The sequence below is a fragment of the Apteryx rowi genome, unplaced genomic scaffold (genome assembly GCF_003343035.1).
Source record: "Apteryx rowi isolate R43461 unplaced genomic scaffold, aptRow1 scaffold_556, whole genome shotgun sequence".
Lineage (NCBI taxonomy): Eukaryota > Metazoa > Chordata > Aves > Apterygiformes > Apterygidae > Apteryx > Apteryx rowi.
In genome coordinates, this window is record NW_020450823.1 from 428,026 (window position 1) to 440,967 (window position 12,942).

Below are 12,942 nucleotides of genomic sequence, written 5' to 3' on the forward strand. Positions count from 1 at the left end.
TGATCCTGGTGGCCCTTGATTAGGGCGGGTCAAGCACCCTCTTAGCCAGTGCTAGAGAGAGGCCTATATAACAGCCAGGCCTAGAGCTCAGCTCCCAGAGGCAGCGAATAGATGCAGCAGTTTGCGCAGCAGTTTGCGCAGAAGGGTGCACGAAAGGAACCTTCGTTTCTGTTCCCTGTGGTGTATGCTTCCTCAAGTATGGTTGTGACACACTGCAGAGCGCTCCCCAGTGACTGTTGGAGTTGCTGTGTCAGAGGCTGGGACCCAGATCGACCCTCTGACAGTAGATGCAGCTCTGTGGGTCTCAGGCTGCAGGGAGTGCTTGGGGCCTCTCCGGGAGGCCTGGGCTGGCAGTCAGCTCTCCTGCAGGAGGTGTGCTGCTGTTGACGAGTTGTGTCATCAGGTAAGGGAGTTACAGGAGGAAGTCAGTAGGCTGTGCAACATCTGAGAAGATGAGCAAGAGATGGGTATTCTTGGAGACTATACAGCTTCAGGAATCCCAACCCCCCATGGCAGTGGAGCTGCCGAAGGGCTCTGTGCCGTGTGAAATGGCACGTCATAACACCGTAGAAGAAGGCTGGAAACTGGTCACTGCTCATAGGAGGAGAAAAACTCCTAATCCTCCTGAAGACTTGCAGCTGAAGAACAGGTTTAGTGCCCTCCAGGATGAGGAGGAGCTGGACATGGCTGCAAGAGAGGCTTGCCCAGAGAGGTTGTGGAGTCTCCTTTTCTGGAGATATTCAAAACCTGCCTGGACGTGATCCTGTGCAACGTGCTCTAGGTGACCCTTCTTGAGCAGAGGGGTTGGACTAGATGATCTCCAGAGGTTCCTTCCAACCTCAATCATTCTGTGATTCTGTGATTCTATACAGGTATGGCAAATACGTTTCCATAATATATCTAATGGGTTCTTTGGTTTGTTTTGACTACTTCAGTTTTGTGTTTACTTTAGAATATCTTTGATAGCTGAGTTCCTATGTGCTTGCACAGTGGCTTTTGTCTTTTGATACCCCTAAATTTAATCATGTTGGATGACTTATTCAAACTTTTTTTAAAAAAAATTTCGTAAGTAAAGTCTGATTAGACTAGTGTTCTGGACTAAAAAGACTGTGGCCCTCTCCCAGTGATTCCTTCATGCATGCATGTAAGTCATATAAAATGACTTTTACTTGCATGAGCATTCCTTTGCTAGGACAGTCTTGAGGGTGTTCTTGTGTAAATGACAACCTCTTCCTTAGACCTTTTTCCCCCACGGTGTCATAATTCATTATATGAAATAGAGGTATTTAAGGCTTATCCTTGATTTGTAACTATTACACCTCTTGCAGTGGCGGACAGCTGGGCTCGCTGTCCTGTTCATTCCAAGTTTCCATCTTGATTTGGGGTAGCAGCTGTGTCATTTTAGTTCCCATTTGCGGAAACCTTCCTTATAGGTGTTCACTGCTTTGCTGCTCTGCTTGCATTCAGCATGTTAGGGTGAGGCTGTTCAGTGAATTCTCAGTGTTTCTTTGACTTTCCTCAAGATGTAAAAAGAAGCAGTGATTTGGCTTATTTTTTTTGGTGATAACATCTCTGCTCTCTTAATCTGGGATGGTTTCTGAGGTTCTTTTTTCTCTCAGCAACCAGAGGTGTGTTGTGCATGCTTTGTAAAATTCTATGATCACTTTTTTCCTAAACCAAAGAGACATTAAGGAGACATCATTTCTCTTTATATTTTCTTTTCTAACTGGATCATTACCTATGCACCCTTAATTTGGAATGTATAGTGCTGTATGTTTGAGGCCTGGAGCCCGTTCTCAGGCAAAATTCTCACTGACGTCAATATGAGTTTTGTCTGAGTAAAAATTCCAGCATTTGGCTCTTTCTTTTCAGGATGGGAATTACCATTTTCTACTCTGAGCACTCATTTGGCCTCGAAGTACCTTGGCTCACATGGTTTTCAATAAGTGTCTGGCAGCTGTACTGGCATGCTTCCAGCATCATGGGATTCATATTTATCCCTACATGGACATTTGGCCTTCTTCAAGTCATCACAACTATTTCTAGCTTATTGTCTTAACTGTTGAACTCTTCCCATTTTCAGACCAAGAACTTGATTCTGAATCACACTTTTTTTACAGCAGAGAGTGGGATTGTTCCTTTATATCCATGTATATATGATCAGAATCAGAAGCAAGTGTCTCTAAATCTGTATTTTAAAGAATTGTTTCATGTAATATACTTGTAAAAAGAATATATAGACACACACATTCCAGGAGGCACTGTGGACTATTCAATTAAGAATAAGATGACTTGACAAATTCTGCAAAGACAGATCAACTAATTTACCAACCCAGATGTAGGTGTGTGAAATGCAGATCAAAGGACACTGAAATACCTTACTAGCAAAATTAAACATAACTTGACCAAATTTGAACAGAACGGGCACGCAAAACAAAACTAACAATAACAAAAAAAGTCATTTTAATTTACAGTGCCATGTTTTGCTTGGCTTTTGATTTTCTCACCCTGTTTCCTTTCAAGCCAACTTTCGAAGTTGCTCTGGTCTTTTGCAGCTGCCTCTAATGTCCCAGAATGCTTTGCTTAGCAGAAAATGAGGAAAAGGGAAAAAAAAAAAAGAAAATCAAAAAAAAGAAAAACAAAAAAAGAAAGCCAGCTCATTTTTGCAGGTGCTGCTTATTGTGTGTTTAAATCTCCTCAGTTTCTTCTAGCTTCATCTATCTCATTTCCCTACTTTAGTCATGTTGTCTTTTCACACGTAGCCCTCCTTGCCTGATGCCTTTGTCTTATCTCTCTTTAAGTCTAAAGATGTTTCTTCCATGTGAGCTCTGAACCTTAAGTAAGGAAGTGTGATACAAATTAACACAAACCAACAGACTAGCAAAAACTTATGAAATGTCAAGATACATGCATTATTAACATATGTAAACACTTAATTTTGTATATTTGTCTTTCCCTTCCCCTTCCTGCTGGCCACTATTTTTACTGTTAGTCAACTTTAATAATGTCAAGCATGGATAATCGGTGCCCATTTCTGTGAGGTCCATGTATACCCCTAGCGCTTTGTAAGTAATCACAACAATGACCCTCATGCCAAGAAGTGCTATAATGATTCCTGAACTTTATAACTCATTGTGAAATTGACTTTAATGTGAGGCTTAAGTAATGCAAAGGGACTCTATGATGCATAGACAGTTTCACTTGCAGTCTTCAAATACAGATCTATTGAACATAAAAACATCAATAGTCTTTCTTGCTGTCTTCTAAAATATGTTTTATTGATTCGAATAGTACATGAGATTAAATGAGTAAAACAAGCTGTCATGCAAGCAGTTTCTTTAAATTTATTTACTATAGTGTCATAATGCTAAAGTCTCTGAGGCAGATCTACTTGAACTTTAGAGAAAAGAGTTCCTTCAAGCCTTCTGCCACGTTAGCACTGGATTCCCTGGGAGCAGCGGAATGCAAGTGTCTTCTGTGGGACTACCATTAGGGTAGACAAAACTATGACTTGTTTACAGAGTTCAGAAAGATGGGGAAATGTTAATTTAAGTTAATCTAGTTGTTTAAATGACAGTGTGCTCCCATATTTGTTCAACCTATGTCAGTCATATAAAGTGTTTGGAAAATCTCTTGAGAAGAGAACAAGATAAACAATATATTGAAAGTCTCACTGCATCTATGTATTAGTGTATAATAGAGAATGCTCAAGATGGTATCTGGTGCAGTGAAGATATTGCAGATATGTACAGTGTATTTTCTGTTAACTATATCTCCAAGAAGGCTGCTAAAGCTCCATGCAGTCTTGTGAAACCCTGTTCTGTTGCCCATGAGGAGTAATAAATAAAAAAAAGTATTTTTTAAATTCTCTTCATTACCCCAAATGCATGAAAAAGTGTTAGTAAGTAGATTATGTGACTGCTGAAATTTTCTAATTGTAATAAAGATGGATGGCATGATCAGTGATATTGTACTTCTGAAATGCATGTGATTAGGATATTCTAATGCTCAGAAGAAGGGGATAGAGTAATGTAAATTTTTTTAGTCATGATACATGGAATTTCTGAAAAGCTCTGAGCAATGAGCATTTTTGCCATGGCATCTCTAAATTCATTCTGTATATCTTTGGCCTATCCTGCCATAGAAGCCAAAAGTTTGCTTTTAACATTTAGCTGCAATGAGATGGCTTTTGTAGCTAGCTTGTGTGTCATGAGACAAACACAGCAGCTAGGGACTATTCAGATGTGGTTATCTGCAAAGCAATGCTGATATTGCTTTATATGCTGCATACACAGAATTAGTCTTTTTGTCAGGGTTAGCAACCTGTGACACATTGTACAAAAGACTACTCAAAGGTCCATGCTGAAATGCACATTGTAGAAATAGGCCTTTTCTGGGAAGCATCAGATCCGAATTCCAGGCTCTGAATGAATTCAGAATCTGTCAGGAATCAAGTGACTAATGGCATTTGTCTTCTTTATGAGGTGCTGTCTTTAAAATCCTAATAAATTTGTGCTGCCACACTTAGTTTGGGTTCTAATTTGGAAAACAAAAATATAATTTGGGAGGCAACCTTTGAAAGGTTATCAACACCTTCAGTATGCAGCCTTCTGGAGAACTCTTTTCACAGTGTTCTTTGTTCCTTTTTACTACTACAAATGCAACAAGGACGGTAGAAAAGTTTGCTGAATTTTCCGTTTAAGTAAATGTTTGATTGCTCTGCAGGTGCCCTGGTTTCAAATCACTGTGGTTTTTATTGTGTTTTATGGTTCACCAACTAATGATGATATGTATCCTGGTGTATTTGTGGTAAATACCACATATTTACACACATAGAAATTGAGTAAGTGATCAGGACTTAATTTTTTTTTCCTTTTTCTTAATCATAATCGTATTTTTTATTTTCCCTTTTTTCAGGAGCATCCCAGACCTGAGTATGAAACCAAACTGCTACAGAAAAAGCTCAAAATTAAAAACACAACAACAGAAAATACAAATGAAGTAAGATGTGACTTCCAGTTTTCATTGAGATTTGATTTGTGTTTTGATACGTTGTGATTATCTTCTTGTCCATCTCTGCTGGAAGGTTTGCAAAAAACACTTTTTGGTGCTGTTTATCTCTTGATCAGTCTTGTAGGTTGCTTTCTAGAGGTCTGGTATTATGCAGCATTGTAGGCTACAGAAAGACTTTGAGGTCTTTGCTAACACTCCAAAGTAAAGCATTTTGCACAGAAATATGGTAGACAGGTGCTTCAGGATCTAATCTGTAGAGTGATGAATGATTAATTAAGGAAAGATTATCAGCACAGGAATTCTTATAGCAGTGATCTAGAATTTCAGTACTTCGTGGCCAATAAAGAAAGCAACTTTTATTATAGTGATTTCATTTGCATAGATCACATTGGCTGACTGGTATCTCTAGTCACGTTGCAGCTGTACAATTGTGCAGGTGTGACAGCATTTCCATTATAAATGGAAAAAATAAATCAATGTATCATTTTTGGCTTGAATTGTGCTTAGGCTTTCTCTAGCTGTTTGAAACCTAAGTACAAGAACTTTTTCCCAATCCCCTCTTGTAAAATGTTGATTGATGTCTATTTCCTAGGAACTCTCAAGTCCATGTAAATTCTGCCCATTCGACTTGGCTAACCATTGCTTATTGCCTGTATGTCACATGCGGTGGCAAAGCCAAACCATTCCAAAAGCATGTCCGGTTTCCAGTTAGAAGGAGACAATTTATTTTGTTGAGACATTGAGGAGAGTCAGTATCTGAATTGGAGAATAGTCCAGATTTCAGGCTTGACACAACAAGTTTGATCTTACAGCATATGAAAGGACTTAACTCCCCCATTCTCCTGTTGATCACCACCAAGATTGTGAAGTGTTGCCAGTGAATCAGTCATCTCAGTAGGACTGGATGGGCCTGATCCAACGTTCACTGAAGAGAATGAAAAGATTCTCAGTTGCTATAATGGGCTTCAGATCTGCCCTGGGATGAGCATCGACTGACACAGCAGTATGGAGAGGTCTTTCCTTAGGCATGGAGCAGTTTGCTAGGCATGTCAAGTGTAGGATCAAAGACTACAAAATGAATAAAGAAGGTGCTGCTGTTCATCCCTTTCTATTTAAAATAAGTGAAATTTGGAAACAAGTCATCAATTCATGCTACAAAATATTAGACTTTGTAGTGAGATGATTATTTTGCTTAAATTGGACACAGAGAACTCACAATGCTACAGATTAAAAATGAAGTTTTGGTAAAAGAAAGCAATGAAAAATGCTAAGAGTATAGGGAGAAACTGAGAAGCAATGTAAAGAACCCCAGCACTATACGAAAGAGAAGAACTGATTTCAGCTATCAAGCTGGGAAATATCTTTTTTTCATTTAATGCATACTATTTTACTTTTTGTGCCAATGTGGATGGAAAAATAACACTGAGAAAGAAAAGTTTCCTTAGTGTTACTATGCTACTGGCTGCTATCCAGCTAAGTTCCGTTTGGTTTGGTTTGATTTTGTTTTTGGTCACCCTCAGATTATGTTGAGAGCATCACTGTCTCTCTGCTTGTTTCTGTTGTCATTCAATATAGATCTGATCTTGCAAGATGAAGGAAATGAATCCTTTCATGTTCCATGCAGCAAGAGAGTCTGTAACACCGTTTCAGATTATCACCATCATATGTATCTGAGAATTTATAAGCTCAGTGTTTCATCCCCTCCAATGTGTGCATAATATCTCCTGTTGTCAGCTGGGTGCAGGTACTTACAAGATCTAGTCAAGTAACTTCTAGTATTTTCCAAGCCTCATAAAATGGATACAAGTAGGACCAGATACAACTTTTGTTTAACTGAGGACTTTATTTCTCAGGCCTTAACAAAATGGCTCTTATGCTACATATAGTAGGACATACACAGGTGTCTCCTTAGCATGTAGCTTCTGTTGCTTTTATTATGGCAGCCACCCAACTGGCTTTTTCTGGTGTATGTTTTCAGATGTTTTGATTCTCCAACAGGAGCTTGTAGTTTCAGAATCTCAGGAGAATCAAACATAATGTTTATTAAATTATGATTCTGAGGGGTAGTATATTTAAGGCAGCAACATGACCTAGGTTATATTTTACCACACATGGTGGTTCAGTGCCAGAAATAGTACTGCTGCCTTATCCCAGAATGCCAGTTGGTCTCATGTGCACTGTTGAATGAGAAGGTACATTATTAAACAGAGTGCTGTACTCGCATATTTTTCTGCATCTGCTAGTCCCAGCAATTTGGTTCAAGCTTTTGAGAATCTTCATGCATACTACTTTCTGCAGTGCTCTTATAGGAGATAAAATCCTACTTTGGCAATTGATGCAGGCACTTCAAACTGCAACCCCCTTGGTTTTTAGTAACAGTGTTTAATTCCGAAGTCACTTTGGAAAAAGAGTTCTTGAGTCATTTAAGTATTTTTTTGGAAATGCTTCCCAGATTAATCTCAGTTTAGTTTTTAAATGTTATTAAAAAATAAATTACTTTGACATTCGTCATCAAAACAGTTATTCATAGGGAGCAAACAGATATTCATAGGGCAGAACCTTCCACTGAGTTGATTAATGTAGATCTCTAATAAATACATTCATCCTGCAACTTACTGATCACCATTTCTCCCAAAACTGAGTTATATTCCAAGTTTGTGAGCAGTTTTAAGTCAGTCAATTTTTTGTTTATTCATTCTATTGCAATCACTTTTTCAATTTTCCTCAAAAAAGGCATTCTTTTCTCACTCCAGCAAACAGCAAGTAAGTCTGGGTTTGGAAGGTGTAGTGTTCAGCAGTTTGTACCTCAATGATATTATAAGGAACGCTTGTATGAGGCCTGCTGAAAAGAGAAAAGCCTGGTTCTTTATTGGAACATGCAGAACTTTTATATTTAGTTTTGGAAGATCCTGAAAAATTAGACATTAACAGTGATGAGTCTGGAATAGATATTCTACCTAATTTTTAGAATTTTAAGCTTTTCTTTTTCCTCCTCAGATGTCTGTGTGTTATACACATTGTAAGGTCATTAGCTCAGCTGCTTTTTCACGGCAGGTTAATATTGAGGTGCAGGTTTCTGTGAGGTCTCTGGCTCAGTACTTCTATCTTGTTGAGTGGACGCCAAGGTACAGGACTTTGTCATATTAATAGCGCAGATTTTCCACTGTCTGGACTTGCATCAAAGTAGAGGTCTCTCTGTAGTTAAAGATTCTGTCCTCTTAATTTCTTTTTTTTGTATGAATACGCAGATGCCTGTGAGGTCTTGGTCTCATCACATCTTGGTCGACAGTCTGATGTCATGGCATAAGTCTCTGTGAAGTTCTTGCCTGAGCATTTTTGGCTAACTAACGTGATTTTAAGGCATATCTTTTGGGTGTCCCTGGTCAACAACTGTAGTTTGCTGTGCTGATATCAAAGGACAGGTTCTGGCACCAGTGGCTAAAATTTCTCCTTTGCTTATCTAATATGAAGTCAGAAGTCTCCAGCTCAGCAGCTGTGGCTTGTTGGGATAGAAATGATGCCAAAGCTAAGGCTGTTCTGAGAATACTCATTTAGAGCTTACTTAAAGGCATACATTTCTATAAAATTACTGGTTGTTTCCAGTATGTTAATTCCTCTGTTCTGGTGAGGATGTGACTGTGATTTTATGGCAAGAAGCTGAGTTTTTATGTCAAAAGTTCTGCGTACAGTGCAATTCTTTCTTGCCTAACAAGGAGTCCCTGTGAAGCCCCCCCCCAGTTATGTGATAGGGGTTTAGTTTCTGTGCTGGTATTGTGACTGCATAAGAAAATCAACAGTTGCATACCTTCTTGAATGATAACTTGGGGATACCCATTAAGAGGAAACCTTCCTCAACGTACAGTTTTCACTGGCTGCTGTTGAAGTCATTAACTATAATGAATGTAATGAGTGTGGAAGATGCCCAGCACCTGTCAGGGTCAGTAAACATATGAGTCTGCCCAGACAACAAATTCCAAATCAGCTTGATTAATATCGGTGATGAAAAGTATTACAGATCTAATGTATCACTTGCCCAATGGTATTTGTGTTATAGTGTATAGCTTTCATACGAATATTTGTTAGGGTATTTAAGTTACTGTAATGAACAAGGAACAGGATTTCAGTCTGCACCATCCTGCATGGTTCAGGCTGTTTTGATAAATATTTTATTGGTTGTTATGAAAATGGAAAAGAAACTGTGAGGGCTCAGAGCACTTTACAAAAGATTGGTGTGAAGTTACTATTACAATAATACTCTAAGGCTCTACCCTTTCAAAAGGGAATTCATTTAAAACTAAAGGAGTTGAAACACTTACTTGAAATGCCTCAGGTTAAGTAGCATATGCATAAACAGGTAGTCCTTATAAATTGTGACATTCATTAAAAAAATGACAAGTTCTAAGGAACAGATTTTAGAAGCCTGTAGGTGATCTGGTTTATAATCGATAGGAATGTTTGATTTGTTGTGGACATGTAAATAATGGCTTACAATTTAGAGCTACCTGGTTCTAAATTTGCGAACCTTAAAAGATTTCCTTGTCCTTACAATGGAGATGAATGTTCATGTGTGCATGTGTGAATGCATGTGTTTGACAATACATTCATGCACAGGAGGCATGTAATTGTTTTAATAAAACAATTGGTATTTTATTTTTTATTCTCCTTGTTTAATAAATTACAACATTGAAAGTGTGGGTAGAAATATTTGACTAATAGTGTAAAGTTATCGTATCTGCAGAACATTAAATAAAAAAGGTGTTGGATATTTGTAATCTTGTGAGAAGCTGTTCCTCTCTCTGTGCAATACTAACATTCAGAATGGAAATACACCAAGGTCAGGAAATGAAAATTGGTCTTGTGCCTGAAAACATGCAGATGGGGCTAGATCCAGCTCTCACAGCAGCTGATGGAAAGAAAGCCTTTCAGTCACTTCTGGGAGTGATGGATCAGGCCCTGAATCCTTTTCATTAAGTGTCCAGCTGATCTGGCAAACATGATGCAACATCATAGATTTTCTTATCTTTCCTATTTGGCAGGAAACCGAATAGCTCATTCCACATATTTCTCAAGGAAAACTTTCTTTATAGAAAAAAGGGCTTGTCTCTTGGCTTTTGTTCTTACTTGGAGCAAACCCTGGGAATAATAAAGTCTGGCGTTCTCTCTTGCTTTTAATTCATTTCAAATATGAAAGTGGCAGAATAAATTATTTAAATTGTTAATTCAGCTGTTAATTGAAAAAAAAGAAATAAATCTTCCTTTCCAAACCATTTTGTTTCAATTAACAGCTGAATTGAAATAAGCTGCTTTGAAAATGAAGGTCTCTAGCATAAGGACGATACAAGTAAATATAAAGTACAATGGTATGCTACTGATGAAAGCTCTCTCTATATTTTAAAATTTGTCAGCATTGCAAAATATTATTCTTTATCCAGTTTTTCACAAGTGAATCTCCCATCAAGGCCTAAGAAGTGCTTCAGATGTTGGAGGCCTACCCCTTTATTAAGCAAGACCAAGACTAACTAGAGAAAGAAATTATATTAATCTCTTTTTACCTTAGGTGTAACTCTGTAGAGGAAACCAAGAAAATTGCTTAGAAATACTAATTTGAACAATCAGAACTGTAAAAGAAATGTGAATAAACCCAGAATTCCTTAATCACTAATTCTGAGAAGAGTATTTATTAGCATTTATTTATCCTTATTACTAATGTGATAAAATATCAATTTTTAATAAGTATTTCTTACAATGGCTGATGTTTTTCCAGTCTTTCTCTTTCATTACTTTAGTCTTGACAAACAACTTTCTTTTCCAAGCATAAGGGATGGTAAGAGGAATATGTAAGAACTGTTCTTTTTGTCCTTTTCAACTTAATCCTTGCATTTTTGAAAAATAACAAATTTATAGCTTTTGAAATAGCTTTTGAAAATAACAAATGTCGAAAGATTGAAGATGAATAATCATATGACTACCTTTGTGACGATAATCTTAGAAAACACTCTCATTCACTTTATTATACTGATATTTGGTTGAATAATTGGATCAACCACATACAAAGGGTAAATGTTATAATTCTGATGATTTTAATTCTTATTTTTGCTTTTGGTTACACCAGTTTTATACCAGAATATTTACAAGCAGGATTTGTACCTTCAGCAGACAGTTCACACTTTCAGTGTGCTCTCTTTTAAATGTGTGGGGAGTTTGACTATATGATGTGTATTCAAAAGTCTTCCCTATTGTTGTCCTGGAATTTGACTATCTTTCTATACAGTGGTGTAAAAAATGCAGCTAAAAATGTCCCACTTGCTACCCCTTCCTCTGAAAATCTTAGCAGAGATTTTCTCATTTGTAGTCAATAAATAAGCCCAGTGTATAGCCACAATTCTGTACTTCAGTTCTTATAATTATACTGCAGTAGTATAATTCCTTTGAAATCAAAAGCAGCCTTCAGAAGAATGCAGCTCATCCTATGCTCTTGATATGAAGGAAGAAATCCCTTCTTAGAAATGTACAATCCTAGAATAATACAGGTTGGAAAGGATTTGAGGATGTCATCTAGTCCAACCTCCTGCTCAAAGCAGTGTCCAGCTATGAGATGAGACCACATTGCTCAGGGCATTATCCAGTTGGGTCTTGAAAACCTCCAAGGATGGAGACTGCACAACCTCTCTGGGCAGCCTGTTCCATAGCTTGACTGTCCACATGGTGGAAAAGTTTTCGTTTTATCCAGTCTGAACCTCTTTTGTTTCAAATGGTGCCTGTTGTCTTTTCTCCTCCTGCCATGCCCCACTGTGAAGAGGCTGGCTCCATCTTAATAACCTCTGAAAAGAAGCTGAACAAGCCCTGTTCCATCAGCCTCTCCACACAGGGCAGGTGCTCCAGGGCTCGATGCTGGACTGACACAAGTCTAGCAATGTATTGCTTGTACTGGAGGGCCCACAAGTGAACACAATATTCCAAATGCAGTCTAATGAGAGCTGAGAAGAGGGAGGTGATCACTTCCCTCGATCTACTGGCTATGCTCCTTTTAATACAACCTAAGATACTGTTGGTTTTCTTCACTGCCAGGGCACACTGTAGGTCATGTTTAGTTTGCTCTCTACAAAGACCTCTGAGGGTCTTTTCAGCCGACTGCTCCCCAGTCAGTCAGGACTCTACATGCAAGGGATTATTCCTTCCAAAGACAAGGCTTTGCATTTGTCCTTGTTGAATTTCATGAGGTTCCTGTAGACATTCTCCTCCATCCTGTCTAGGTCCCTCTGGACAGCAACCTTGCCCTTGAGTGTATTGACTGATTCCCCCTAGTTTGATGCCATCTGCAAACTTGATGAGCAAGCACTCCATTGTCTCCTCCAGGTCAGTAAGACGTCAGACAGGACAGGTCCCAGTACAGACCCCAGCGTTACTCCAGTTTTTACTGGCCTCCAGGTAGAGTATGACCCATTAATCAATACTTTCTGAGGCAGACCATCAGACCAGTATTTGCTAAAGTCAAGGTAAATGACATTGCCTGCTCTCCTCTTGTCCACAAGTCTAGTCATTTTCTCACAGAAAGCAATCAGATAGGTCAGGCATGATTTACCTTTGGTAAATCCATGATGACTCTTTCCAGTCACCTATTTCTTCCCCTTCATTTTATCAGAAAGGTGTTTCAAGATCACATGCTCAATGGTCTTCCTAGAAACCAAACTAAGGCTGACCTGCTAGTAGTTCCCCTGATCATCTTTTTTGTCCTTTCTTGAAGATGGGTGCAACATTTGCTTTTCTCCTGTTGTCAAGGACCTTCCCTGATCCCAATGACCTTCCAGAGATGATAGAGATCAGCCTTGCAATGACATCAGCCTGCTCCTGCCGCATCTTTCCCTTTCCCCCTCCCTCCATCTTCCCCTCCCCTTTCCCTTCCCCTCCCCTTTCCCTTCCTCTCCCCTT

General features: G+C 38.6%; 1 protein-coding gene across 1 annotated transcript in view; it reads left to right on the top strand.

Moving 5' to 3' along the window:
* ANO2 (anoctamin 2) overlaps nt 1–12,942 on the top strand; it is a 194,667-nt gene that overhangs the window by 88,126 nt on the left and 93,599 nt on the right. The window contains exon 18 of the mRNA XM_026081614.1: nt 4,918–5,001. Within this exon, the coding sequence (XP_025937399.1) occupies nt 4,918–5,001 (84 nt within the window). The remainder of the gene's footprint in view (nt 1–4,917; nt 5,002–12,942) is intronic.